Here is a 27,104-nt window from a genome sequence, read left to right on the forward strand (position 1 = left end):
ATTGAGAGGAATTATTTTTGTATCAGTCTATACATTGCTTTTTTGGAAATTCTTGCATATTATAGCTTTAAATGTTTTGAGTAAATGGTTTAAATACCATTTGAAGATAAATTATGATTAGGACTACTCATCCTTCAGCATTATCATGAGGCCAATATTACAAGGAAATAATGCCAGCAAGACAATATTACCTTCGAAAACCCCCAAAAAATGGTAACACCATCAGGGTAAAATATCACCAAAACAAATTCAGCCCCTAACAGGAGTTTTTACTTTCACTACTTGGTCAATAAAGAAGGAAATCACAATGTAGGACTGCATGCCAAAATGCAACCAAACAACAGGAAATTAACTCATCTGATACATTAAATTATGTATTGTATGTCAAAATATTGTAAGTCAAAATATTTCATGAAAAAAAGTCAAAATATAGTATGTCAAAAAATTTTGTGAAAAAAGTCATTGTGTCGTATTTTTTAAATATTTAATGAAAAAAATCCATGCTATTGTATGTCAAAAAAATTAAAAACGTAAAACAATAAATTTATAATTTTAAAATAAATTAATAAATACCTAAATAAATAATGGAATTTCAAAATTAATTTGAAAATGCATTTTTAAAAATATAATATAATAAATTATTTTTCTTTTTTTTTTAATCAGGCAATTATTCAAGCTCCTTTTTGTTTTGTATATGCTATTGTTTTGTAATATTACTAAATTTGTTTTCTACCGTGTTTTGATGTAGGCCTTTGTCACAACATATACTGTGATTTTGGAAAAAAGATATATTATATCTGTGTGTTGATATAAAATAAAACAAATAATAATAATCATAATAATATATTATGATTATTATTAAAGTTAGGGTTAGGTTAGGCCCTTGGCCCCTTAGAGTAAGGGTTGGGTTTAAGCATGCAGGTTCAACGTTTGAGGTTTAATTCTTTTACCGTCTGCCTTTTAAGAAAAATATGTCTTGTATTAAAAGAACTGCTGCATAAAAACAAACATGTTAAGCCCGCTTCTGTGTCCCAAGCAGAACGCCATGTACTTATAACCACTTTAGCAAAAACATCAATATTTCTATAAGTAGAAGTGTGTACGCCACATTAAAAGTACAGCATGAATACCTCCAAGCTGTACTGGCCTGCAGTATATCAATAAATGACAGTGATAGATTTCCCTCTTCCTGTGTTTGTGTCCAGATAAAAGGCAGTGACGCAGGCTGGACGCTGGGCTACATGTTGAATCTGACCAATATGATTCCAGCTGAGGCTCCTGACAAACCCCCTCTGCCCCACGCCGGCTACGTCTCCATAGTCACCATCATCGCACTGCTGCTCTTCATCCTCTTCATCCTCAGCCTGCGCCCTCTCTGGCCCCGCTGCTCCAAACAGCCACAGATCGTATAAACACACACACACTGATATATGTACAAGTGACGGTGAGGAAGGGAATGTCAGTGAAGGCTTGTGGGGGTGGGCTATTCTACCAATTTGTGAATATCAGCATTACATTTTACAGCTTTTGTGGGGAGGTCAAAGGTCAACATCGGTGCTCATGAACAGTCCCACAGCTCAAGGACATTTCAGAAGGACAAATACTATCTCTACTCTTTCTAAAGAGTGAGTTTCTCTGGTTGAGGAACAGTTTCTATGTTTGTGAGCGTGTATGTTTGAATTTTGAATGTGTGCTTGAGTGCGTGTGTACCCATATCAGTCTGCATGTATGTGTCTCGAATTATTATGTGAATATGATACTGTACTGTATAAATAAAATAACCCAAGTTTATATAAAATATTTGAATTGCTTGTCATTTGTAAAAAAAAAAAAAAATATATACATAATCAATTATATAAAATGTTTAATGTTGCATGATTTATTTACACTTTAGTGGATTTTATAAAAACTACCATTACAACGTTTTGCTCTTGATTAAAACCTATAAATCAGCAAAATGACAATTAAAAAAACAGGAGCAAAATGATGATGATAAGCTGTTAGGCTAACTAGGGAATAAAATTGATAATAAAATACAACATGCTCCCTCGCTCAGTTGTAACAATGACACATTCTTGCATAATTACATTTTTAAGAAACTCTCCCCTGAGCAGCAAATTCCCAGTAACAACAAACCTCCAGTAAACCTATCTTTTATATATAAAGTGAACGTGCTGCCCTCTAGTGGTGAGAGGACACACTGCAGCATGATTACCCCAATTAAATATATCCAGTTGCCAGTTTATTAGGTACATCTCTAGCTGAAACTAATGCAGCCTAATACATAAATCATCCCTTTATGACGGTTATCAGTTTTTGTTGAAATGGTTTTATAAAAGTGTTGATTCAACTTTATAATCATTATGGACGCTGCAGTTTGTGATGCTGTTAAAATTGTATTATATTGACTGTTTTTTTTTTTGTCCACCCAATTCATATTAATGATCTTCTTCTTGGAATAGTTGCACATAATGCACAGTAGGCCAACTGATGATATGTGTGATTATCCTGATGCTGCTACACTACTTCCAAATTTCCTATGCAAATACCACTATAGATTATAAAGTGCTAAGAGCCGGTGTGAAATCCTCTGGAGCAAACTGTGCCGCTTTGGAATTATGGCATCAAGACTTTTGCAGGAAGAGGAACCTTGTGGGGTTTCCCTCCGTTCGGGGGCCCGGCCCTTCCTCTGTGTCACAGATCGAGCTCTTATCTGCAAGGAATGGAGCAACAGGGAAGAAGAAAACAATGCCATCCTGATAGGCTGTGGGTGGTTCCTGCTTTTACGCCACTCACGTCTGTTGGTGTTGGCAATAACAGAAAGCTGGTTTTTAAGTGATCCAGCTTACATGTAGATATACACACAAGTGTGCAGAGTCTCATGCATACACATTTAGAGGTCAAAGCTGGTATGTCCTGAGCAGGAGCACATGTTTATAGACCACGTTTTCTAGACAATCTGTCATCTCAGTTTGCCGTTAACATCAGATCCTGGTGCTGGGGTGTAAGGCGTTGACTTGCCGTCCTGCCGTAGCGTCGCAGCCTGTTCTGACACAGAAGTGATGACTGGCAGGTGATCCGTCACGTGATCCGAGGGGTCGCTCAGCTGGTCGCTCAGGTGATCCTGGTCGATGATGTTGGTTGTCTCGGAGTCCAGCTCCCGAACTTTGTCTTGGTAGAACCTCTGTCTGAGGCGTCTCACCTGGGGAAGCTCGCAACACGTCTCCAGCACCACCAGGACACACACCAAGCCCAGCAGCAAGTAGACTGGGAGAGCAAACACACACACACACACACAAGGGTAGCATGATGAAACAAAGACCAGTGACTAAGATAAAATCAAGGTTTGGTGGTGTATAAATAAAGGGCGTAGTTGGTAGCTTACGGTCATTGCTTTGTTTAACCTTGTCAATCGGAAAAGCTAAAATGGTAAATGGTGGAAAACATAATGAACCTGTAATGAACATAATAAAACTGTATCCTGATGTTTGTGATTTTTATCTTTTAATCTCAATGAAAGGATCACATGGTCCTCTGCAGCAGTGGTTCCCAGTGTGGGAGTCTTGATTATCTCAAGATTGCATGACATTTTGGTGATCCCATGACTTTTCAGGTCAAAATTTCAATCAGTCCATTACTTTGGTTTATGACCAAATTCCTGCAAAACTAATGACATTCCCATCAGCCTCAGCTGTAGCCTAATTTGTGTTTAGTGCAGTGGGCAACTCTGGGGTCTGAAAAGTGAAGCCGATGCATTCTTTCTAATAGCCAGCAGGGGGCGACTCCTCTGGTTGCAAAAAGAAGTCTGATTGTATAGAAGTCTATAAGAAAATGACCCTAATTCTCACTTGATTTATTACCTCAGTAAACATTGTAAACATGAGTTTATGGTCGCTATCACGGCGTTGTCCGGTGTAGGAGTTGTCCGAGTTTTCGTATTGGAACTTTAACCCTGTCACAGCGTGTTTTCAGCTCATGTTAATGTTAATTATAACTTTTTTGGTCGCCTAAATATGTCTCATTCAGCATTCGGTTGTACTTAGCTCCACCCTCTCGTGTCACTTCTGGTTGCAAATAACCATGATGGCGAATGGCCACATGAGCGCCTTGAGCTAGCCAGTGGGGCACGCTCACATGCACTAACATTCACTAAAAAACAAGCAGCCAGCCGGCTATGTGAACAAAGCGAGGAGGAGATCGGATTACAGCACACACAGAGGGAGAGCGACTTAGTTCTCTGCTCAGGTAGACATTACTCCTCTATATATTTACAAGGCAAATAGCTGTTTACTGCTTTATTACTGCTCTGGATATCTTATAGAGAACCATTAAGTTTTCTCTTTTTGGAGATAAAAGGCTTCCACCTGGCAGCAGTAACAGTATATTCAGCCAGCTTCTTCTCACCTGTAATGGCCAGCCTGTAGAGCTGTGGGTGTGGGTTGGCCTCTTTATTCTGGGCCTCTCCGGGGACGTAATCCCCGAGGCCAATGGTCGTCAGAGAGATGAAACAGAAATACAGAGACTCCAGAAAGTCCCAGTCCTCCTCCAGGCTGACAAAGATCCACGCGGGGATGATGAGCAGGAACAAGGCCGTGAGGATGGCCAGGCAGGTGGCGTGTATGGCGGCCAGCTTCGATTTAGACATGGCCCATCGACGGTGGAAATAGGACACCGGACGTACAGTCACCAGGAGCATAATCCTCTGCACCACAACGGTGAGGAAGAAGAGGGTAACGGGGATGCCGAAGAGGGAGTAGAAGATACAGAAGGCCTTCCCTTCATCTGAGAGAGGAACAGAGTGGCCGTAACCTGAAAAACACAACCAAACATGCAGCACAGCCTTAATTACAGGGGTGTTATTAGAGACGGGATGCTTCTCCAGGAGCCACTTAGACCCGGTGAAACTCTACACACAACAATAATTAGATAAGGAAGAAAGAAAGACAGAAGCTCATGCAACAGAAAAACTGTTTTTCTGTAACTACCATAACTATAACTACTAGTATTTGATTTATTAAAGTCCCCCCTTGTTGTTACTTCACTTGGCTGTTTGACCTTCACTGTGCAGAATGATGTATGTGCAGTTTGACACAAGAAGCCTGGTTTCACCTTTCATCTGCTGAAGGGGGGGAAGTTTCTTTGTGCTCACCTTAGGCCTGAGTTTAACATGTGTTGTACATACCTATACATACAGTATACAAGCAGGTATTTTGTGACATCACAACAAGCCAATCGGGGTCTAAACTTACATAAGAAGGGGCGTTTTAGTGAGGGAGGAAACATCTTTTGTCTGGTTAAACTTTAGAAATGAAAAAAAAAATCATATTTACTTTACACAGTGGTAGAAAAAAACTCCTGCACTTAAATTTGAATTATTTGGACTTTACTTGAGTATTTAAATTTCCTTCTACTGTGTTCTTCTACTCATTACATTACAGAGGGAAATATTGTACTTTTTACCACATTAAAAAAAAAACAGGTATACAAAAATAAATATAAATAAATAGATAAATAAATAAAATTAAATTAAATAAAATTAAATAAAATTAAATAAAATAAAATAAAATTAAATTAAATTAAATTAAATTAAATTAAATAACCATAAATAATGATAAATTGTTAGGGGTCTAGGACAGTACACCCTATCATCTAGGGCACTGACATGCATAAAACAAGCACAGGAGTTAAGCCGAAGAGTTAAACACAAAGATAAATCAGGGGTCCTTCCAATGTTTCGTTTGAAATATTCCTGGTCAAATATATATATATACATATACATACATACATACATACATACATACATATACATACACACATACACCAAACTTTAATCATGTCTGGGGACTTTTAACCATAAAGCTATTAGTTAGAACAAAGGAAAACCTTTGACTCATGAGAAAGTGCTACCAAATGATGACAGGAATGACCAGTTTTAACACCTGTGTGCCTCACCTGTGGTGGTCAGCACGGTGCTGGTGAAGAACAGGGAGGATATAAAGTCCCAGTTCCTCTCGGTGGAGTTGTTCCCCAGCACGGTCACTCCATAGTTACTGGCCTCCAGCGCGCGGACCAGCAGCTTCTCCAGGTGTGCGTCGGACACACAGGTGTGGTTGCTCAGGAAGTCCTCTCGAGCCTCTTTCAGCTCCCTGCGGAGCTCCGTCTCGTAGGGCTGCTCGATGGCGGAGAAGATCCCGGCGCCGATGAGCAGGTAAAGGATGTAACCGACGACCAGGAGCGCAAAATTCAGCGCAGACTTGTGTCGCTCCACGAACCGAGCACACCTGCCGTCCATCGACCCAAAGATCCGGACCATCCTGATACCTGATGCTGCTGGATTTATCAATGAATTACTCTTCAATTTAACTACACAGAAAGACCTGATGTTGTGGTTATGTGTCCTCTATCCTCTCTACTCTGGATGGACTCTTCTTCCTCATTCCTCACCTCACAGAATCAGGTGGTGACGTCACTCATTCAATGCACCAGGTGTGTGTGTGTGTGTGTGTGTGTGTGTCTTCCTGCACTTCCACCCTCTCCAAACAGGTTTAACAGGTTTTGAGTGTTTTCAGTCATGACAAAGGATTTAAATGTTCCCTGAGGCTCAATCAGGCAAGGTCAACTGTCTTTTTGGAGAGACAGATTTATTACTGTTAAAAAAATGTTTTTAGTTTTTACACAGTTACAAGAAAACAAAACAATACAATTAATGAATGAATCATTTTAAGGGATGGCTAAATATTTGGTAACACTTAATAGTAATTTAGCAAGTAACCTATTTGAAATGTCTTTGGATTTACTGCCAGATTACCCCAATATTTACCTCAAACTTTATTAAAAAAAAAACTTTATTTTAAACATGATTTAATTAAAATAAAAATTATTATTATTATTATTATCATTATTATTATTATTATTATTATTAATAATAATAATAATAATAATAATACTTGCTAATTATCAACTAATTACTAAGAAATCAGTATTATATATTATATATATCGGTATTGGGCCTGAAAAAGTTGGATCAGTGCGTCCCTAAAATATGGTTTATATTTGTTCAGTTCTTCCAGGATGTTAAATCATTAATCTAGTGTTATCTTTTAAGAAATAATCAATTAAATTCTTATTTACTTTACCCAGTGGAAGAAAGTATTTTTTTTTTTGTATTTATAGTGTGTACTTCTACTCATTACATTACAGAGGGAAATATTGTACTTTTTACTACATTTATCTGACAGCTGAGGTAACATTTAAGATTTTACAAACACTGACAGAGGCTGTCTTATGCTGTGTAATGAATACTTTTAGTTTAAATGCTTGAATATAATTTGTTAATAATACTTCTGTACTTTTACATAAGTTTGCTAGACTTTTATAGTGTTATTACAACTTAAATAAATGGCTTTACTAACCTCAACTAACCTGTGTCAGCTTAGTTTCCTCTCTTCCTGCTCATCATGTGTAATTATTACTTTGACCACTAGAGGGCGCTGGAGACCATATTTACACAATATTCTGTGTAATGAAACTAGAAAAGAAAAAAAACAATTGAAAAAAAAAGTGTTTTATTGATAAGTTGCCACCAGACATTTGCACAGTGCTTCTCTACTTACTCCATTACCAATTTATCCACAAATTTCTCCCATTCATATCTGGCAATAAATAATTATTTACAACCATTAGCAAAAAGCAGCAAGAAGTTACAATCATTGGAGATGCTGTCTGAGTCTTGCAGTATTATACAGCGAATGAGACCAATACCGTCGCATAAAAAGCTGATAAATAGACGATGGTCACTAATTGATAGTCTTGGCCGGATAAAGCAGGCCTTTGTTCAGTCAAGACTATCAATTAGTGACCTGGTGCTCTCTCTCTCTCGCTCTCTCTCTCTCTCAGTTGTGTTAAGCTTTTCTGAAATGACTGTGGATCTCTGGGTTGTTGAAGAGTTTCCTGAATATCCCACCAAAATAATTCAGTTATCTGAGGAGGAAATAAAGACAAACAGGACACAGTGATCAGTAACAGTGGTGGAAAGTAACTAAGCACATTTACTCAAGTATTGTACTTGATTATTTCCATTTTATGCTACTTTATACTTCTATTCCACTACAATTCAGAGGGGAATATTGTACTTTTTACTCGACTACAATAAAGGTCTAGTGTGTTGGATGTGGTGGCATCTAGCGGTGAGGTTGCAGATTGCGTTATAGTGCTTTTTATCAGCTCCTCCGTTCACTTGTATTTGTTTACAGGCTAGTCTTGCCCGGTCCAATATGGTGCCCACGTTGACATACGATCCAGGAGTCAATCCAGCGTCTATGTTTATATGTCTATTGTATATAGTGCCTGTTTAGTGACCATAGTTGTCCACTATTTTTCACAATGCATTGTGGGATACTTTGAGTCCACTATATAGAGTATAATAATTCTCACTATACATCCGGACAGCAATACAAAACTCACTATATAGCTCACTATACAGTGAGTAGTGAGTGATTTCAGACACAGACACTATTCCTGCTTTGGCCAGAGTCGATAACGTTACTCGCTTCGGACGCCGCTGCTCTCTCTCTCTTGCTTCACCACTCACTTCCCATGTACACACACACACTCTAAGCACTAAAACCACTGGCTCTAGAGAGGGCCATACGAGTTTTCGTACCGGCCACCGTAGCTCTCCTACAAGCTTGGCACACAGGAGAAGTTGTAATCTGCAACCTCACTGCTAGATACCGCCAGATCCTACACACTGTTCCTTTAAGTAAGGGATCCGAGTACTTCTTCCACCGTTGATCAGCAGTCAGGACGGATGTTTTGACAGGATATCTTACCTCTGCACTCGTATCTGAGGTCTGAGAAGAGGACGTGTTCCTGAGAGAAGACAAACAGTCCCAGTCTGCCCCCCGCCAGGGTGTGGTCGTACACCGCCCCCGAGTCGGATAAAATCTCCCTGCCCTCGTACACCATCACCCTGCAACACAAGAAAGCTAACGTCACCATACACAGCAATTATCACGTGTTTTAACATACCTGTAGATGCACACCACCTATAACTGTGGGCACCTGACAGAAACTCAATTCCAAAGTAAAGTTGTTTTAGTACATTGTTATTCCTTCATATATTTTCCTCCCTGCTACATATTTTACTATTTATTCCTGAACAAAACTGAGGACATGACGTCAAACGGAGCTAAATTTAAAACAGAGCTACATAGCAACGATGCAAAATATGAATTGGTGAATGTCCTTCACAATCAAAGAGCAGGAGCCTCTTTTCAGTCTCACATTCAATATGCGTACAGTCCTCCTACAATCACTCAGTACCCAGAATGCAACACAGCCATCACTTTCATCTTCTAATATAGCCTTTTGTAAGAGTATTTTTATCATTTGAACAACTTTTGTTTGGCACATCACAAATTTGTTCTCTTTCTCCTCAAATCCTCGCTATAGCACTGACGTCGTTCTCTCCATCTGCACATAAACAGCACAAAGCACAGAGAACTCATTGTCTGTTTTTATTTTTAAAGCCCATTAGTGTGAAGTACAACTAAGTATAAGTAGATGTGGCAGGCTGAGGAGAACCGGGTACAACAAAGAAAGTGAATTACGCTGTTATCATAAAATAACTCTTGGAGATTGATGATATCATCAAGCGTAAGCACATTTGTGGGTGATTTTTTCTTTCTTCAAAAGGTGGCACCGAATGTGATTTTCATAAATTAAAGAAGTTATTCAGCAGATTGCTGCTCCACCAAAACCGACGTGAACTGAGCTGGCACTGACTGAGCCCCAAATGTGTGATTTAAAGGACCACGCCAGTGTAGAAGTTGAACGAAGTCACCGTGATGTCACCCATTGGTTTGTGGACTGCAGTTTTGAAGCCTCGAATTCGGCATTTTGGCTGTTGCCATCTTTGTTTTTGGCATCGTCATCTTGTTTTTTTGCAACCAGAAGTGACAAGAGAGGGTAGATAGATAAACAGATATATAGATAGTAACTTTGGGACCATAATTTACTAAATGAACATCATGCTGTGTTGAAGAAGACTTGAAACTAGCGATTGAGACCATAAACTCATGTTTACAATGTTTACTGAGGTAATAAATCAAGTGAGAAGTAGGGTCATTTTCTCATAGACTTCTATACAATCAGACTTCTTTTTGCAACCAGAGGAGTCGCCCCCTGCTGGCTGTTAGAAAGAATGCAAGTTTAAGGCACTTCAGCATTGGCTTCACTTTTCAGACACAGAGGTAGCCCACTGAATTTATCCCGTTTAATACAAATCACATTCACTTCACAGAGTTGCTAGTGGTTTTTTAGGTATGCTTTAGTGTTTAGACACTTACAGGAAATTCCATTAAATTGGTGATCAGTGATAATCATGTCTGTTTCTACTGAAGTAATACCGCTTCACGTTAGCAGTTGTAAAAGCAGACTGATTTGAAAAGCCTGCATTGAATTTGAACAAATCACTAATGTTACTTTCACAAAAATAAACACAGACATGATGTCCACAAATCTTAAAACAATACAGGGAAATGTGATATGTAATAAATGGGCTAAAACACTGGTATGGTCCTTTATGAGCCAAGCCAATCATATCAAAGGTCACTGCTAATGTGGTGGTATTTTCACTTGTTGTTCCTCTAAGGAAGTCCATAAATATTTAAAAGTTGGGTGATTTCCATGATCGTAATCCAGCTGTGGTTTAAAACAGCTCAACGAGAAAACATAAATCCAGGTTCTAAAGAGGAAATGCGGCCAAGCGACGAAGGCTTTAACTCAACACATCTACAGGTTCGTATTTCAGTAGTCCTGTTTGTCGAAATAGATGACTACTGTATATAACAGAGCAAAGTTTTCCAAAAACACAAGGGGAAAAAAGTAATTTCCTCACAAATGCTGAATATTCGGGGGATGTTCTCATCCAAGAATCTTGCTTGAATAAATCTAACCACTGTTGGATCATCCAGAAATAAAAAATGACACTGTATATGATGATGTCTTTGTACCTGATGAACCCAGTCTTGGGTCTGTGGATAAGGTGCATGCGGTAGGCTGTGAAGTCTTTCCAGCCAATTTTATTGGGGTCATGCCACAATGTTCTGACCTAAAACACACACACACACACACACACACATAGATATAAAGACGTCAGTGCGGAGAAGGTGCCCGTGTTCAAGGTTGTTTTAGTGAAGGTGTAAATTTAGTGTGATTTATGACAAGCAGAATATAAAGAGGCAAAGACATATAAAGTCACTGATTCATGCCTGGTGTCTGGTGTTTCCGGAGTGCCACAGGGCATTGCGTAGATACTCCCCTGGTCCCGTGGTGGAGTTGACCAGTTTGATTGAGACTCCCGCGTTGCCAAAAGCTTTGGACGGCTTTTTCTCCCAGTAGGCCTGAGACACCTGATCTCATGGAAAGAGAGAAGGAGGATAAAAGTGAGTGAAGGTTTAAGTGTAACTTTGGTATTTTTTTAACCTGGACTCTATTTTCCCATATTGTTTGTGTCTAACTAAGGGACAACAATTTCTGAAATTAGTCCCGTATTGAGGGAGTTCGCTGTAGAAGGCAGCGGCTCACAGGCTGCAATATGGTGCTTAGTGAACGTAACGTTACATTGACGCTGCTCACTTTCCCCCGCAGCTTGTCGGTTCCAGCGTTCTCCCTCAATACTGGACCAATATTGTTTTTTGGACGCAAAAAAGTAGTAAAATAGAGTCCAGGTTGAAAAATACCGAAGTTACCTTTAAGTTGAAGTTTGTACTGGACATGGCTGAGGACCATCACCGCACACAAAAAGGTGAGTTTGAAAAGTCAGGTCTTTTAATTTTATGCTCTTTTTTGTTAGCGAGAACTGTAATATAAATTGTCACGACATTAAAAATCAAAATTAAAAGTTTTAAAGGGCAATTTACGTTAAATTGCTACAATCAATACTGAAGCCAGTGGGCGTTATCATCAATATTAAAGTCTGCATTCAGACCTCACCTGTTTCCACATGACGACATAGAAGCGTCGACTGGACTGGTATGCGAACACGATGCCGGCGTAGTCGTCATCTCGGTTGGTATTCACATAAAATGTTACACTGAAGTCCACCGCGCTGAACTTGTCATATCCTGTTTAAACAAAGGGATATTATTATTAATATATTATACTTTTTATGGGTTGTTTTTTTTATATAGTTAATCTCACCTAAAGCGATGCCAGGGTCTGAGTTGGCCGTCTGCAGCAGCTCGGTGCCTTGGCTGCGGATCACCCAGAGCGGGTCGGACTGCGTGGTGCCTTTAGGGTCCAACAAAACAACCTGAAACTTCCTGAAATCTGTAGACCCGATATCCTGGTTCAGCGGACATGGATCCAGCGCATCTGGAATACTGTCATTGTCAAAGTCATCAAAGCATGCGTCTCCACTCCCGTCACCTGTAACAGGGACGAATGAGGAGAGAGAATGCAACAATGTGATTTCACGGAGTCATTTTTGCCAAGAAGGACGAAAAAAAAAGGACAAATGAAGTGAGAAAGTCCTGTATGATGGTGGATAGATTAACGAATATTTTATTTATGACGAATCAGACGACTGAGAGTCATAAACAGTTTATGTTGTCCAACATTAACATGACCTAGATCACTGCAAACATACTTGACGGATTTTACTGCCTGACTGCAAAATCCATTAATCATAAATCGTACAAAATATCTTCCACATTTGACAGTAAAATCAATCAGCATATGCCACATTTCACATCTGTATTATCGTGATCTACTTAGTTTCAGTAGATAATGTTGGAGTTGTTCTAGCTGACACCTGTTTTTGTTTGTTTTGTGAACACTTAGTGCGACAGAAAATTTTGAAAAAGCGTAGCAACACCGACCATCAGAATCCAGCTGGTCCCTGTTGGGTACTAGTCTGCAGTTGTCCCGGTCGTCTGGGATACCGTCGTTGTCGTCGTCATGGTCACAGACGTCTCCCTTCCCGTCGTTGTCGTGGTCGGCCTGGTTGCTATTGGCAATGTAGGGACAGTTGTCTAGAGAGTTTTGGAGGCCGTCCTCGTCGATGTCCTCGTTGTCGTCGCACATGTCCCCCACCAGGTCACTGTCAGAGTCGAACTGCAAACACACACAAGATATGTTTAAATATGTTTAAATCACAAGTCTCCATGCTTAACCTCCACCAGCACACCAAAAATCCATCATCATCCATCCACCTGATTGATCATCAATGCCACTAATAAATTGCTAGGACGTCTTTGTTGGATCCCCGTGGTAAAATATGCACCTCATACCAGATGTTCTGTGAGGCAACACCACCACCATCAATATGCAAAATATAATTTTTCAGTAGATGTATGTGTGCTTTTAAAGGGACTGTTTGCATTTTGTGTTTTTCAGTAACCTGCAGTGGGTTGTGTAGAAGGGGACAGTTGTCACACTGGTCTCCAACACCATCCAGGTCTGTGTCCCTCTGGTCAGTGTTGTAGACTGAAGGACAGTTGTCACGGTCATTCAGAACCTCTGGAGAAGAGACACACACACACACACACACACACATAGGCACAGCAGATAAATTGCATTGATTTTACACTTTTATTACGCATAAAAAGAAAAGACACAGCCACCACCTCTATAAATCAGGACTATGTTTGGGTAACTGTAATTTCGATCCATATTTAAAGAGTAACTTAACACTAAATCCACTTTTTGAGTTAGTGTATTGATCCTGGTCCCAGTCTGCAGTGCTCATTACCACAGAATTTATTTCCCTTTTTACAGAAAAAAAAAATCAAAGTAATTCTGTCCTCTAGACTAGTGTTTCCAAACTCTTTTTCTGGGGATCCATTTTTTAAAAAATGACAAACGATCACGACTCAATTCACAACAGGCGTTTTCCATAAATCGTGAGAAGAGCAAAATTAATGTTCCTGACCATTTTTACTGCCATTTCCACATCACCTCACATTATCTTGAATAGGTAAACCAGCCTTTTTGAAGGGATAAACATTTGATAAATCACAACTTTGTTTTATGAATGTGTTATTGTCAACATATACACATGTTAAATACTTTATAAATGAGACCAAATAAATGCATTTAGGCAGAGGTGACCAGCTCCTGTTGTTTCCCGCTCATCAGTAAAACAAACATAATGTACGCTAGCCTTTTATATTAGATTCAATGTTATTAGGAGGCAACAATTCGAACCAGAACAAGTCGAACATTCAGGCTCCCTCATGTGGCTCAAAGGTGTAATGCAACTATAAATGTTACATAAAGACAAATTGATATGGTGACATGGTGATATGGTGGTTTATACTGCCGTTTTGAAGCGTCGAGTTCAGCATTTTGGTTATTTGCAACCAGAAGTGACACGAGAGGGTGGAGCTTAGTACAACTGAACGCTGAATAAGACATTTTTAGGCGACCAAAATGTTACAATGAACTTTCATGAACTTAAAACGTACTATGAAAGGGTTAAAGTTGTAAGAAGAAAACACAGACAACTCCCAGACCGGACAACGCCGTGGTAGCGACCTGTCAATCACAAGGTAGCCACGCCCTAAATCATACCCTTCTTTATGGTCTATTTGACTCTAAATGGGACCATAATTTACTAAATGAACATCATGCTGTATTGAAGAAGACTTGAAACTAGCGATTGAGACCATAAACTCATGTTTACAATGTTTACTGAGGTAATAAATCAAGAGAGAAGTAGGCTCATTTTCTCATAGACTTCTATACAATCAGACTTCTTTTTGCAACCAGAGGAGTCGCCCCCTGCTGGATATTAGAAATAATGCAAGTTAAAGGCACTTCCGCATTGGCTTAACTTCTTACTCCCGGAAGTAGCCCACTGGTTCAAATGCATTTTTTTAATTTGTGAAGTTTAATCTGTTTCATCTAGATGGATATTTAAAACATTTTCGCTCATGGGACCCCATGGAAATGTAAAAGTGAAAATATAAGTCGACCTGTCGTTGCATAATTATGGAGTTCTCTTATAAAACTGAAATAATTGGATATGTAACGGCATGTTCCAGGCCTGGTGTAGTGAGAAGCTCCTACCATCTCCATCAATGTCAATGCTGCAGTCGTCTCCCTCTCCATTGTCATCAGTGTCTGTCTGCAGCGGGTTGCTGTCAAACGGACAGTTGTCACAGCGGTCTCCGACCCCATCTCTGTCAGAGTCAAACTGCCGAGGGTTGTACACCAGCGGGCAGTTGTCCTATACGCCAAACACACACATTAGTTCATACATACACACACAGGGGATGTGAATATTGACCTGTTTTCAGTCATGCTCTCCTCAACGTTTCTCCACGTCTGAGCCAAAGTCTCACCCTCTCATCTATGATGTCATCGTTGTCGTCATCAGGATCGCAGGCGTCTCCACGTCCGTCCATGTCCAGGTCTTCCTGTCCAGAGTTTGGTAGCATGGGGCAATTATCCTGCAGCCAATCACAGTTCAGTTTAGTGAAATCCCATCCAATCAGAACACAGCCAGACAATCAAGACAACATATTTTTTTATTCTTTTACCCGTTCACAGTGATAGGTTGCATTCTGCTTGCAGGTTAATCTGTAGTTGGGCCAGCCATCCAGATCAGAGTCTTCACCACACAGGGAGCCGTCGCCGGCGAATCCGACTGCGCACACACACTTGAACAAAACCTCAGACGCGAGGCCCAGGTAGATACACTCAGCATACTTGTGGCAGGTGTGTGTGTTGTCTTTGCAGGGATTGTATGGCTCACACACCTACAGCAAAAGCAAACATTTGAGAAAAGTGATTTAAAGATTGAAGGAGGAAAGTAGTTCATGCCAAAGACTGTTTACTCAAAGAGGAAAACACGTGCCTGCCTGGTGTTCAGGGCTTCCTGCAATCCGAGGCCATACGGCTGGGTGCCTTTATAGCGAGGAGGACAGGGCAGGCAGTAGAAGCCCGGGTCTGTGTTTACACACTCTGTGACACACACACTCTCCACTTCACACTGCAGGGATAGAGGGATTAACCACGTTCAGCATATCAAACACGAACAGTAAATACAAAGGTTTGACAGGTGATGTGTACAGGATCAGACTGCACAACATTTACGTCTTTCTAGAGGGTCGATATGTCCGATTAGGTGATCACGGTGCCTTCAGTTGCAGGTTACAACTGTTTCACCGTTACTAAAAAACAACTTCACATATTTAACATTGAACAATCCTCATTATGTCGATTGTGTAATGAGGAAGAGGAAGACCAGCTACATTTGTTTTTCTATTGTTCACATGTTGCAACACCTTTAAATATTATTTTGGGGATTCTGAATGAACATTTTCCTCAGATAATAAATACAATTATTCTGTTTGGTAAAATATTTATATTCACAGCTCAATTGAGTACTAATCTGAATCCAAGTTTCCTAAAAAAATACATTGCGAAGCCAGTTTAATTTGGAAAAAAATAATTGCTACAAACCACCAAAATGTAGCACAACACAACATGAAATGGAAAAACATTTGCTCCGGTGAAGAGCAAATATAAAATATTAAATACGCTCAAGATGAATATTTCATTTTCTAAATGTATTGGTACTGTCAACCTAATTATTTGAATTACTGAAGGCATCCCACTCATTTTTAAACTAAATGTTTGTCTCCTGTTATTTATTTTAATTTTTTTTTGTGAAGTTATATTGTCATGTCATCATATTCCCATGTTTTTTTATGTGTACTTTGTCTGTATTAAATAAAAAGAATTAAAAAAAACTTGTACAGCCCGTCACAGCACATATCCTAGACGTTGTTGAATTAGGTCAAAGACGTTAAGAGTTTAAATTAGCTTGAGCACTGATGTGTGGTTATTACCTCATTCTCATCTTCACAGTGAGTGCCATTACCATTTAAACCCAACGGACAGCGTCCACACTCCCACGATCCGTCGCTATGTGATGTGCACTCCACCCCAGGAAAACATGGATTTGAAAGCAAACATGTATCTGAAAACACATAGAAATGTGCACATAAAGGCAATGAGTCTTTTACACAGAGTTACAACTCAAATAGTCCAAGATCAAGAGTCAATGGCAAATAAATTATTCTTAAAGGGATGGTTCAGGTGTTTTGAAGTGGTGTTGTATGAGGTACTTATCCATAATCAGTGTATTACCTACAGTAGATCGCAGTCGGCAGAAGCAGACAGGAGTTACCGCATGGAAGCAAAGTAATGTACAGCTGTGGACGGGGCAGCAGAAAAAAACGTATTTTAGCCACCTAAAAGAAAGGCTCACCTAAAAAAATCAATATCTGTTTAAGTGTACGCTTGGTTTAGAATATTTTCATAGCTTTACCTTGCCATTAGACAGCCCTTTCTCGCCAAAGGAACCAGACTCCAGTGTAAAAATCTGCAATTTTGCCTCGAAGAACACGGGGTTGCTAGTTTACCGCTGCCTCGAGCAGTTAGTTTGTTTGTACCGTTGCGTGACTTTGGTGAATCTGAACTAACCAAAGTCACACAATAGCACAAACAAACTAACAAATCAAGGCAGCAGTAAACCAGCAACTCCTGTGTTCTGCAAGGTAAAATTACAGTTATTTTCAATGGAGTCTGGTTGTTATGGCGAGAGCATAGATAACCGCTTCAGTTCTCCGTCGAAAACAAAACTGTATAGCTGTCTGACGGCAAGTTAAAGCGTTGAAAATATTCTAAATATAGCGTACACTTAAACTGATATTGATTTTTTTTAGGTAGGCCTTTCTTTTAAGTGTCTAAAATACGTTTTGCTGCCGGCCCTGTCCACAGCAGTAGGTTGCTTTGGTTCTGCGCGGTAATTCCTGTCTGCCTCTCTAAACTGGGGATGTGCCGACCATCAACTACTGTAAGTAATACACTGATTATGAATAAGTACCTCATACAAGCTCACTTCAAAACACCCAAACTATCTCTTTAAGGCCATTCATATTTGAATAATTCTGTCTGTTCCGCCACAATAATTGAATAAAGGCAGAATAAACGCTGTGGGATATTATCTTTTATCGTTTAAAGTTTACCTATAGGACACGGTTGTTTGTTACACGCTTCATAGTCCACAGTGTCTCCAGCACAAGGCTTCCCGCCGTGCTGAGGGGCTGGGTTCAAACACTCCCGCTGGCGACTCGTAAGACCTCCACCGCACGACTCTGAGCACAGGGACCACTCATTCCAACTCGTCCAGCCTCCAGGAACTACACACAAACACATCATTTAACTGTGAGCCAGCTACAGTGCAGTCAGTCTGTGAGTTTGTATACTCACTGGGGCAGAGTGTATTGTTGCAAGGTTGCGTGTCCCTGTCGTTGCCCGTGCACCCTCTGCCCCCCTTCTGTGGCGGAGGGTTGTTGCAGAGACGAACCCGTGTGATGCTGCCATCTCCACATGTGGTTGTGCACGCAGACCAAGGAGACCAAAGGCCCCAGTTCCCATCAGGACGAGCTAGACATGAAACAAGCACATAACGATAGTATAAACTTTTTTTCTTGCGCAGCAGCCTGGAAAAGTAGAATTCAACACAGACCACCACCACAGCTCCACGCTGTGTATACAACAACATGTTTCCAATTATGATTCCAATCTCTGAAATGCATTTATCTCAAGTTCCATACTTTTTTTTTCTCTCTTTGGTGGAATATTCAATTTGTTCCTTTGGACCAGCCAATCAATCACAAAAAAACAAATTAAGACAGATCAGACATGCAGAGTGATGTCCTACCCTTGCGGTCACACTTCATCAGCATGCAGCTGCGGGTCTGGACTGACGGGCCGGCGCAGGACGGCTTGATGCCGTTGCAGGATCGGCCCCTCTGCTGCCCTCCACGTCCACAGGTGACCGAACAGTGGGTCCACTCAGACCACGGGGACCAGCCGTTTTCATTATCTTTATGTACATACACACACACACATGCACTGTTGGTATCAAATTATGTGGATCTCAACACACATTTTCAACCCTAAATCATAGTTGCAGATGAACCAAACTCACTGAGGCAGACAGGACAGCACTCTCCATCGATAAAGGATGGATAGATGCAGGATACAGGAGGGCAAGATATCTGATGACACACCACCTTTCCATCCTACGCAAGGCGAAGAAAATACATACACTCTGCGTTATTAACAATATTATTAGTCAAACCACGTTAGTTTGAGCCGGCTAAATGCCAGTCCTTGCAGAGGAGAGGTATGCCGTCATGACTCATAATAAGTTTGGCTACTCCCTTAATCCATCCTTGACAAAACTAATGATATTTTATGAAAAGAAACAGACTCAGAAATATACATGACTAACAAAAGCAGCTCTGAAAAGAAATGAAACCACATTTGACACAAGCAAAACTTACGGTAAGTATCTCCCCAACTGCTAAGTAGATTTTAAAGTACTTTTGGAAAATATGCTTATTCTTGCCAAGAGTTAGATCTATATTAAAGCCGTAGGATTCATTGACTTTCTTGTTCCAGGAAGTCATAACTTTGGCTTTCAAATCCCAAGTCAAGTCAAGTTTTTAGTCAATCTTTAGAGTCAAGTCTCAAGTCTTGCAGCAGTCGAGTTCAGGTCACAATGAGGACTTGACTTGACTTTAAAAGCTGCTCTGGGCTACAAACAAAATAAAATTAGCAAAGGGATTGCAGTGTAAAAGTTTTACCATCTAACCTACAGTAGATGACGAAGGTCATGTTTCAGTCTGTTTATTCAGTCTGCATGGCACTCTGCTAATATTTTAGATTGGAACACTTGTTCAACACTGACCTTGCAAGCACAGGCGGTGCAGCTGTCAGTGTCCCAATCCTCCCCGTGCTCGTACACTCGTCCATCCTGCATACACCAGACCTCTCTGTCAAGATCATTGAAATCATCGCCGCCACCACGGCCATTGCTGCTGCTCCTGTGGTTGTTGCTACTGTTGCCGTTGCTATTGCTGTTGCTATTGCTGTTGCTATTGCTGTTACTGCTGCTGTTGCTCCTGTTGCTGCTGTTGCTGCTGCTGTTGCTCCTGTTGCTGCTGTCGCTGCTGCTGTTGCTCCTGTCGCTCCTGCGGTTGCTCAGATCAGCCAAACATACCCGCATCCATTCATTTTCTTTTGACTGAGAATACAAATACATACATTTTTAAAACACTACAATCATTATCAGAACTATATTTTTACCAGCCACCTGGTATTGTTTTCCCCCTCTTGAGTCTGTGTGTGTGTGTCATCATGTCAAAATGTGGTCCTGGAGACCCTTACTATAGCGGGAGCTACCACAGAGGAGGTTTTGAGTACTTTGCCAGGTGATTATATGATTTTGTCAACGCGATAGCGTCGCAACCGTGCAAGATGCAGTCATGAAAATGTACAGGTGTGCAGTTGAGATCAAAATGAAGGTTGAGTTTGAAGTAGGGATGCACCGATCCGACTTTTTCAGTTCCGATACGGATATCGATTCCTGGATTTTGGGTATCGGCTGATACAGAGTACCAATACGATACCAGTGTTCAATTAACAAGCTGTATGCCTCACTGTGTGGAAGTGACTGGGATCATTATTTCATGTTTAAGGCAAAAGCTATGTTTCATCAGCTTAAACATAGCTTTCCTGACTTTGTAAAACAATACAGAGATATAAATGTATTTAATTGTTAACTGGTGTGAACCCATCGCAAGATGGTCTCTAGTTTATCTACTGTATCAATATTTGCGCTGTATTAATACACAGAGACCTGTTGAATTGTGGTGGAACGGCAGCTGAGTAGCCAACATCTTAACACTGATGGTATTCTTCCTGCGTGTTTTTTCCTCCCAAAATCACCAGGACATTTACCACAAACCACAGCGCTTCCTGCCAGAAAAAAAGATGTTGCTGCTTGTTCCATTTGCTCTGGAAGAAAAGCTACTCTCTCTGTTGGTTTTGTCACACAAAATTCCCATAAAACTCAACTCTGTCAAATGTTGTCAATGTCACAATGTAAAGCACATTGTAGAGGATGGTAGACTTCGACAGAGTTTTCCGTAATTGTCTCCATTTGTTTATTCTAATCACAAAAATAAGTAAGAATTAGTTTACAAAGTTTTACTGATATTGAAATGTTACACGTAACACCTTTAACTGTGCATTTTCATGTGTTTAAAATTATTTTTAAAGGAAAGAAAACATTTTCTTTTGCATCTAAAATCCATGCTTTCTCGCTCATGCCACATCAAAATAAAACGTAAGCACCAGAGAGGTAAACGCGACAAACAAAACGCCAACATGCAGATGATACATGTATGTATTTGTGTGTCTTACTACTCTCTCCAGGTCTTCAAGCAGGCTGCTGGTCACAATACGCAGGCCTTGGATCTCAGTGAGCAAGCCCAGCAGGTCCTCGCATGGATGACGACAGACTTCTGACGACACATTGTCCACCTTTGCACCGCCCACACCTGTATAAGGAGGCACAGGTGTGTGTGGTCTGTGCTAGATTTTATACTAGAATCAATGAAAAAAATGTATTTGTACACATATTTGAATGCTATGTGTGTGTGTGTGTGAGCAAATTCACATGTGTGGTACCTGCGCACACAGCTGCTGCATAGAGGAATATCAAAAGGCAGGAGGAACCTCTCAGCGGACTCATTCCTGTTCACACATAAATCACATATGCAGTCACCATGAAATACAGCACCTATACTGCTACACCACTGCCAAGGAGATATAAGAAGAAGAAGAAGAAGAAGAAGAGGAAGATAAAGAGGGAATTAACCTTGCATACCTGCTCGCTGTTCAGCTTTTCTCCACGATTAGAAATAAACGGCTGGTAGGCTCGTCCCCTACTGCAGCTCCACAGGGGCTGTGATGGAATGTCTGTCTCCTTTTCCTCTTCCTTATGTCCTTGTCTCCTTGTTTCCTTCTTCAGTGAACTGAGGCTTATCAGCACAGCTTCCTCTGTGAGGGAAGAGGTTGTTGAGAGTGAGGAACATGCAGACAGCTCGGTTAGTTCTGTAGAAAGTTCTAATGTGGTTATGTATTTGTTTGACAGTGTGTCTCTATGTGTGTGTGTGTGTGTGTGTGTGTGTGTGTGTGTGTGAGGCAAGAGCATGAGCCATATATTACCCGTCTGTCTGGCGATGAACTGGGCTGCATATCTCCCAGCGAGAACCCCAGCTGGATGGAAGGAACTCGTGTGTGTGTGTGTTGACGTCTCGATGCAGGTTTCCCAGACACATCATTTACACTCTTCACTCTCCAAACTGAGACACACACAAAAACACACACTCACACATTGATACACACACACACACACACACACACACACACACACACTTATTGGCTGCCCGAGTTTTTCCAATATTTTAGTAGCGAGAAAACTGGCATCACTCTAAATCCCTGGTGGAAATGAAAAGCTTGATGTGTGTGTGTGTGTGTGTGTGTGTTTGTTCTTGGGACTGATTTTCCTTGATGTCTGCAGATGATTGGAGGTAAAGATGAGCAAGCTGATGGAATTCAAAAACATCTTCTCCCACTGGGACCATCATCTCTCTTTCCTTTCTCTCTCTCTCTCTCTCTCTGTCTCTCTCTTTTCCCTCCATCACTTTTCCTCTCTCTGTTCGGTCGTCTCCCTGCTGAGTCAAAAGAGGCATCATCATCCTGAATCATATTTTCCATCTGTAGACTCCACTTGTGGAATAATGAATCGCACAGATGTGTGCACACATGCACGCGCTTGTGCCCATGCTAAAAAAAAAACGCACAGCTTCTCTAAATCCAGATACCTAGAAGCATCACAATGAAGAACAAACGGGAACAGACACCCATGTTTCCTCCTGGAAGTGGTTCAAGGGTAAAAAAAAAAAAAAGCAGGTGCTGTCACTGCTCTGAGAAGCAAAGGTAATAAGATCTGAAGGATATAAAAAAGGTAAAGACTTGGGCGAGATTGCTTGGAAGTCCAGCGTGACATTCTTGGGCTGATATGCCGCGTGGAAGGCACACTCTGTTCTGGGATCTCTCTCAAAGTCTGAGACTCTGTCAGTCTTCCTCCTGTGTTTACGGAGAGAAAGTCTCAGAAAGGTGAAGCTGACTGAAGGTTGCAGGGCTATCACGGCCTGCAGACGGACCTGGCTGAGAACACTTTATGCAATCAGGCCCCATTTCTCTGAAAGTAACCAGACCAGAGATCTCAAAGGGCTTTTGCATTACGCTCTAAGCCCTCCGCTGTGAGCAGCAGCCTCACTCACCGCTAGGCAGGAACACACGGTATCCTGCAATTGCTGCACCGCTCTTAAGCATGCAGTGGTCAGAGAATTACATGAGCTTAAAGTAAAAGGATTTACTTGGAAGGGTGCACAGTAATGGAGAGGGACAAAGGTGTTGTTGTTGATATCATGAGTACATTCCAGTGCATTAATGCTTCTGTAGCATGCAGACAAATCACACAGGTATACTGTAAACAATTGCTGTTAATTTACAGCAGGATTTCAACAGTATTAACCTGTTATTGCTAAAAACAGTGCTTTACTGTTAATACAAAATAATTAAATTACGCTCATAGGCCGTTTTTTAACTGAACTATAATGCATTCTTAAAAAACAGCACTTTACTGCTGATCAACCGTCTAAAGTATCATCAGTAACAGTTTCATGCAGTGTTTTTTTAATTCTGGGACCTGATCTGCACATGTGAGGCTTGTACATTGTACATGATTGTAAAATCAGTGAATTAGCTTTATTGTTCTTCACTCACATGTTGTTCTGGTTTGCATTCTGTGCTTGTAGCCAGCTATAGACAGACATTTTGGGAAAAGTGTCAACAAGTCTATTATAGCCTTTTTCCTAACAAGTGCCTTTAATTGTATTTAGTGTAACTATTCCTATGTCTGTAACCTGCTAAGTCTATTCATCTAGGCAAAAAATAATGTTTATTAAAATGTATGTTAAAATACAACCTAAATAGTGCATTAAAACAAATCAGTAAGATAATGTAAAAGAGAGGTGAAAAACAGCTATATAATGTATCTTTAAACAGTAAATTAACTGTAAAATACTGTGAGATTAATTAAAAAAAACAGTTCAAACTGTGTTTTTCATTAACAGTACAAAGCTGTAAATTTCAGCGACAGTATAATAATGTTAATTTTACAGTAACATAAAAGCAACCCTGCTGTGAGTTCTTTACTGTTATTTTACTGGGAAACTCTTAACAGTGCATTTGCTTGCTTAGTTGCATGATGAAGCAAAGACTATTTTCTTTTTAGGATAAATGCTGATTCACAAAATACACCAGACAGACAGACCCTTATTACTTGTCCCAATCAGAGCCACTGTGGGTCAGTAGAACAGGAGAAGGGGGCATTAATCCAGTTATCAGTTCATCCTATTATTCTGCAGATTAGCTTGCAGCACACACACAAAGCGCCTCTGGGATTTGTAGTCCAGAATGATGCCTTCAGGCTTTCTCCTCATCCACGGCGGCCACACATGAAAGCTTTCACATATCAAAGCCTTCTCTTATTAGACTCAGTGGAGCTGAAATCAAAGCCTGACCAGAGTTAATGCACCCTTTCTAGCAACCTGTGGGCCAGACATTTTGTTCGACCCCACTCTCTTTGCGTGCGGTCAGAAGGATACAGTGCTCAAAGTGGGCCTGTACTCAGTAGTACAGTACGCAGTACCGGCACTTCTTCTCCTTCTACTCCTTGGCATACTGTGTCTTTTTGTTGCGTACCGGCACTTCTCACAAACTGCCGGTACTCTAACAGGCTCTCTGGGAGATTCATCTCTTTTTTTCATTCTCTTTAGTTGTGAACATTATTTAAAGGTTTTCTGAATTTGCTCTTTTGATTTATAGAACATGATTTTACAGGTCAAACATTTCCAGAATTAAATGCTCAGACGAAGGCTGTGATAAATCTTAAAATAACTATTCAACTATAGTACGTTTTGTCTTTGTTTTTTTGGGAGTTATCTATAGTAATAATAATAGTCCAAAATGATGTCAAGATTGAAAACCTTCAATTTTTCTTTTCCTTTCACCTTTTATTCACTGAATTCAGATTATGTCTCTGTATAATATGAGCATCCTGACTGGGACACTGCTCCTAAAACCTGAATGAATAGCTCACACATCTCAGCTCTGCATGCATACCTGCCTGTCTGGCTGGCTGCTGTTGATTTCTAGGCATCCTATAATATATTATAGAGAGATAGGAGTTTCTTAAAGTCCTAATAGTTCTCATAGTGGTTAGAGTCCAAGATGGTTGCAGATAGTGCATGTTTAAAGGTAGATAGTGCATGTTTAAAGGTAGATAGTGCATGTTTAAATGTAGATAGTGCATGTTAAAAGGTAGATAGTGCATGTTTAAAGGTAGATAGTGCATGTTTAAATGTAGATAGTGCATGTTTAAAGGTAGATAGTGCATGTTTAAAGGTAGAGAGTGCATGTTTAAAGGTAGAGAGTGCATGTTTAAATGTAGATAGTGCATGTTTAAATGTAGATAGTGCATGTTAAAAGGTAGATAGTGCATGTTTAAATGTAGATAGTGCATGTTAAAAGGTAGATAGTGCATGTTTAAATGTAGATAGTGCATGTTTAAAGGTAGATAGTGCATGTTTAAAGGTAGATAGTGCATGTTTAAATGTAGATAGTGCATGTTAAAAGGTAGATAGTGCATGTTTAAAGGTAGATAGTGCATGTTTAAATGTAGATAGTGCATGTTTAAAGGTAGATAGTGCATGTTTAAATGTAGATAGTGCATGTTAAAAGGTAGATAATGCATGTTTAAAGGTAGATAGTGCATGTTTAAATGTAGATAGTGCATGTTTAAAGGTAGATAGTGCATGTTTAAATGTAGATAGTGCATGTTTAAAGGTAGATAGTGCATGTTTAAATGTAGATAGTGCATGTTTAAAGGTAGATAGTGCATGTTTAAATGTAGATAGTGCATGTTTAAAGGTAGATAGTGCATGTTAAAAGGTAGATAGTGCATGTTTAGAGGTAGATAGTGCACGTTTAAAGTTCTTAAAGTCCTAATAGTTCTCATATGGGGGTCAGCCTTGACAGGCACAGTATAGCATGCTTAAAGAAATAATAAAAAAATGAACTGGAGTGTTGATAGACATGCCAACATGTGAAAAAAAGTGGATTACTGTCCACTCGAAGCCCTGGATGGATGGATACCTGTGAGGTGTGCACTGAGAATGACGCAGCACCTTGACATTGCAGGTCAGACTCAGGGCTTTATGCAGCAGCTCAATTAGTGTGACACACTTTCCCCTGTGATCGCCTGTCTTCCGCCTGGACACACCGGATTATCAACCTCTAACTCCGGCTGCGCACAACATTCACTGGATAAAGAGGAGCGCGTTTTCTTTCTACCCTTTTTACGCACAAGAACAGCAGAGAAGTGAGCGGCTGGATATGACCGTGGATGGAGACATGGCCGGGTTCATCTCCCAGAAGGAGATCGTGTATAACGGACTGCTGCCGTACTCGGACCGGTTGGACCGGGAGGCCACGGAGCTGCTGGCGGAGATCAAGGCAAACCTGTCCAGAGCGGTCCTCCTCAGGGAGCTGTGGCCAGGGGTCGCCTTCTGGGCCAGGAAACTCTTCTCGTGAGTGTTGAAGCCAACTAGTTAAAAACACATAATTACACACTCAGGATTCATAATAACGGTCTATACAGCAGTTTATGGAGGCTCTAAGGTCATCTGTGAGGCTGTTTATTAGATTGACAACATACAGCCCCATAAATCATCTTTATAGTCACATTTAAAGGTCCCATATCGTGCTCATTTTCAGGTTCATACTTGTGTTTTGTGTTTCTACTAGAACATGTTTACATGCTGTAATGTTAAAAAAAAACTTTATTTTCCTCATACTGTCTGCTTGAATATACCTGTATTTACCCTCTGTCTGAAATGCTCCGTTTTAGTGCATTTCAACGGAATTGCAATTGCTTGGCAACAGTTTGGGTCCATGTTTACTTCCTGTCAGCTGATGTCATTGACATACACTGCAACAGGAAATAAACTGGGACACATTTAGAATGTTTACGTCTTAAACCGTGTAATGATCTAAATATTGTATATTTGTGACATCACAAATGGACAGAAATCCTGATG

The 27,104-nt window shown here is 40.4% G+C and overlaps 4 protein-coding genes and 2 long non-coding RNA genes across 9 annotated transcripts in view; 4 read left to right on the forward strand and 2 right to left on the reverse strand.

Annotated features, from left to right (window-relative positions):
- The window catches only part of LOC119478953, an 803-nt gene extending 609 nt beyond the window's left edge, over positions 1–194 (forward strand). The window contains exon 2 of the long non-coding RNA XR_005204573.1: positions 1–194. This exon is cut by the window's left edge and continues 51 nt beyond it. This is a non-coding gene — a long non-coding RNA (uncharacterized LOC119478953).
- Positions 1–6,564, forward strand: part of entpd1 (ectonucleoside triphosphate diphosphohydrolase 1) — a 28,189-nt gene extending 21,625 nt beyond the window's left edge. For 3 of the 4 annotated variants that reach the window (XM_037754020.1, XM_037754022.1, XM_037754021.1), the window contains exon 10: positions 1,206–1,798. In XM_037754020.1, the coding sequence (XP_037609948.1) occupies positions 1,206–1,412 (207 nt within the window). In that variant the 3' untranslated portion in view covers positions 1,413–1,798. Of the gene's footprint in view, positions 1–1,205; positions 1,799–6,486 lie in introns of those variants that run through there. The other variant, XM_037754023.1, reaches the window with a different exon arrangement.
- Positions 2,334–6,328, reverse strand: LOC119478935 (potassium channel subfamily K member 1-like). Its single transcript, XM_037754035.1, has 3 exons — positions 5,953–6,328; positions 4,405–4,809; positions 2,334–3,267 (listed from the first exon to the last, which is right to left on the reverse strand). The coding sequence occupies exons 1-3, from the start codon at positions 6,311–6,313 to the stop codon at positions 2,963–2,965; spliced, it is 1,071 nt and encodes a 356-aa protein (XP_037609963.1). The 5' UTR covers positions 6,314–6,328; the 3' UTR covers positions 2,334–2,962.
- A 984-nt stretch (positions 6,565–7,548) lies between the features above and the next one.
- Positions 7,549–22,062, reverse strand: LOC119478909 (thrombospondin-2-like). The gene is made up of 21 exons (XM_037753973.1): positions 21,761–22,062; positions 21,562–21,627; positions 21,295–21,431; positions 19,778–20,113; positions 19,013–19,106; positions 18,743–18,907; positions 18,289–18,465; positions 18,045–18,218; positions 16,863–16,993; positions 15,866–16,000; positions 15,549–15,767; positions 15,351–15,458; positions 15,076–15,235; positions 13,406–13,524; positions 12,885–13,119; positions 12,205–12,432; positions 11,998–12,128; positions 11,274–11,414; positions 11,016–11,113; positions 8,832–8,971; positions 7,549–7,980 (listed from the first exon to the last, which is right to left on the reverse strand). The coding sequence occupies exons 2-21, from the start codon at positions 21,623–21,625 to the stop codon at positions 7,973–7,975; spliced, it is 3,000 nt and encodes a 999-aa protein (XP_037609901.1). The 5' UTR covers positions 21,626–21,627; positions 21,761–22,062; the 3' UTR covers positions 7,549–7,972.
- Positions 14,628–20,621, forward strand: LOC119478952. The gene is made up of 3 exons (XR_005204572.1): positions 14,628–14,638; positions 16,882–16,884; positions 20,589–20,621. It is a non-coding gene; the product is annotated as an uncharacterized LOC119478952 (long non-coding RNA).
- Positions 22,063–26,400: 4,338 nt separating the features above from the next.
- LOC119478904 (proteasome activator complex subunit 4B-like) overlaps positions 26,401–27,104 on the forward strand; it is a 46,082-nt gene continuing 45,378 nt past the window's right edge. The window contains exon 1 of the mRNA XM_037753942.1: positions 26,401–26,594. Coding sequence (XP_037609870.1) covers positions 26,401–26,594 — 194 coding nt within the window. The remainder of the gene's footprint in view (positions 26,595–27,104) is intronic.

This window comes from Sebastes umbrosus, chromosome 20, assembly GCF_015220745.1.
Source record: "Sebastes umbrosus isolate fSebUmb1 chromosome 20, fSebUmb1.pri, whole genome shotgun sequence".
NCBI classification, from domain to species: domain Eukaryota; kingdom Metazoa; phylum Chordata; class Actinopteri; order Perciformes; family Sebastidae; genus Sebastes; species Sebastes umbrosus.

Excerpts from the sequence above, each read along its gene's own strand:
- LOC119478935 (XM_037754035.1), bottom strand. The coding sequence starts at position 6,313 with ATGGTCCGGATCTTTGGGTCGATGGACGGCAGGTGTGCTCGGTTCGTG. Across the intron at positions 4,810-5,952 it reads CACCGTGCTGACCACCACAG|GTTACGGCCACTCTGTTCCT; the intron begins GTGAGGCACACA and ends TGTGTTTTTCAG. Across the intron at positions 3,268-4,404 it reads CTACAGGCTGGCCATTACAG|TCTACTTGCTGCTGGGCTTG; the intron begins GTGAGAAGAAGC and ends TTGCTCTCCCAG.
- LOC119478909 (XM_037753973.1), bottom strand. The coding sequence starts at position 21,625 with ATGAGTCCGCTGAGAGGTTCCTCCTGCCTTTTGATATTCCTCTATGCA. Across the intron at positions 20,114-21,294 it reads TTGAAGACCTGGAGAGAGTA|TCAAAAGAAAATGAATGGAT; the intron begins GTAAGACACACA and ends TTGTATTCTCAG. Across the intron at positions 15,768-15,865 it reads AAGCCCTGAACACCAGGCAG|GTGTGTGAGCCATACAATCC; the intron begins GCACGTGTTTTC and ends CTTTTGCTGTAG.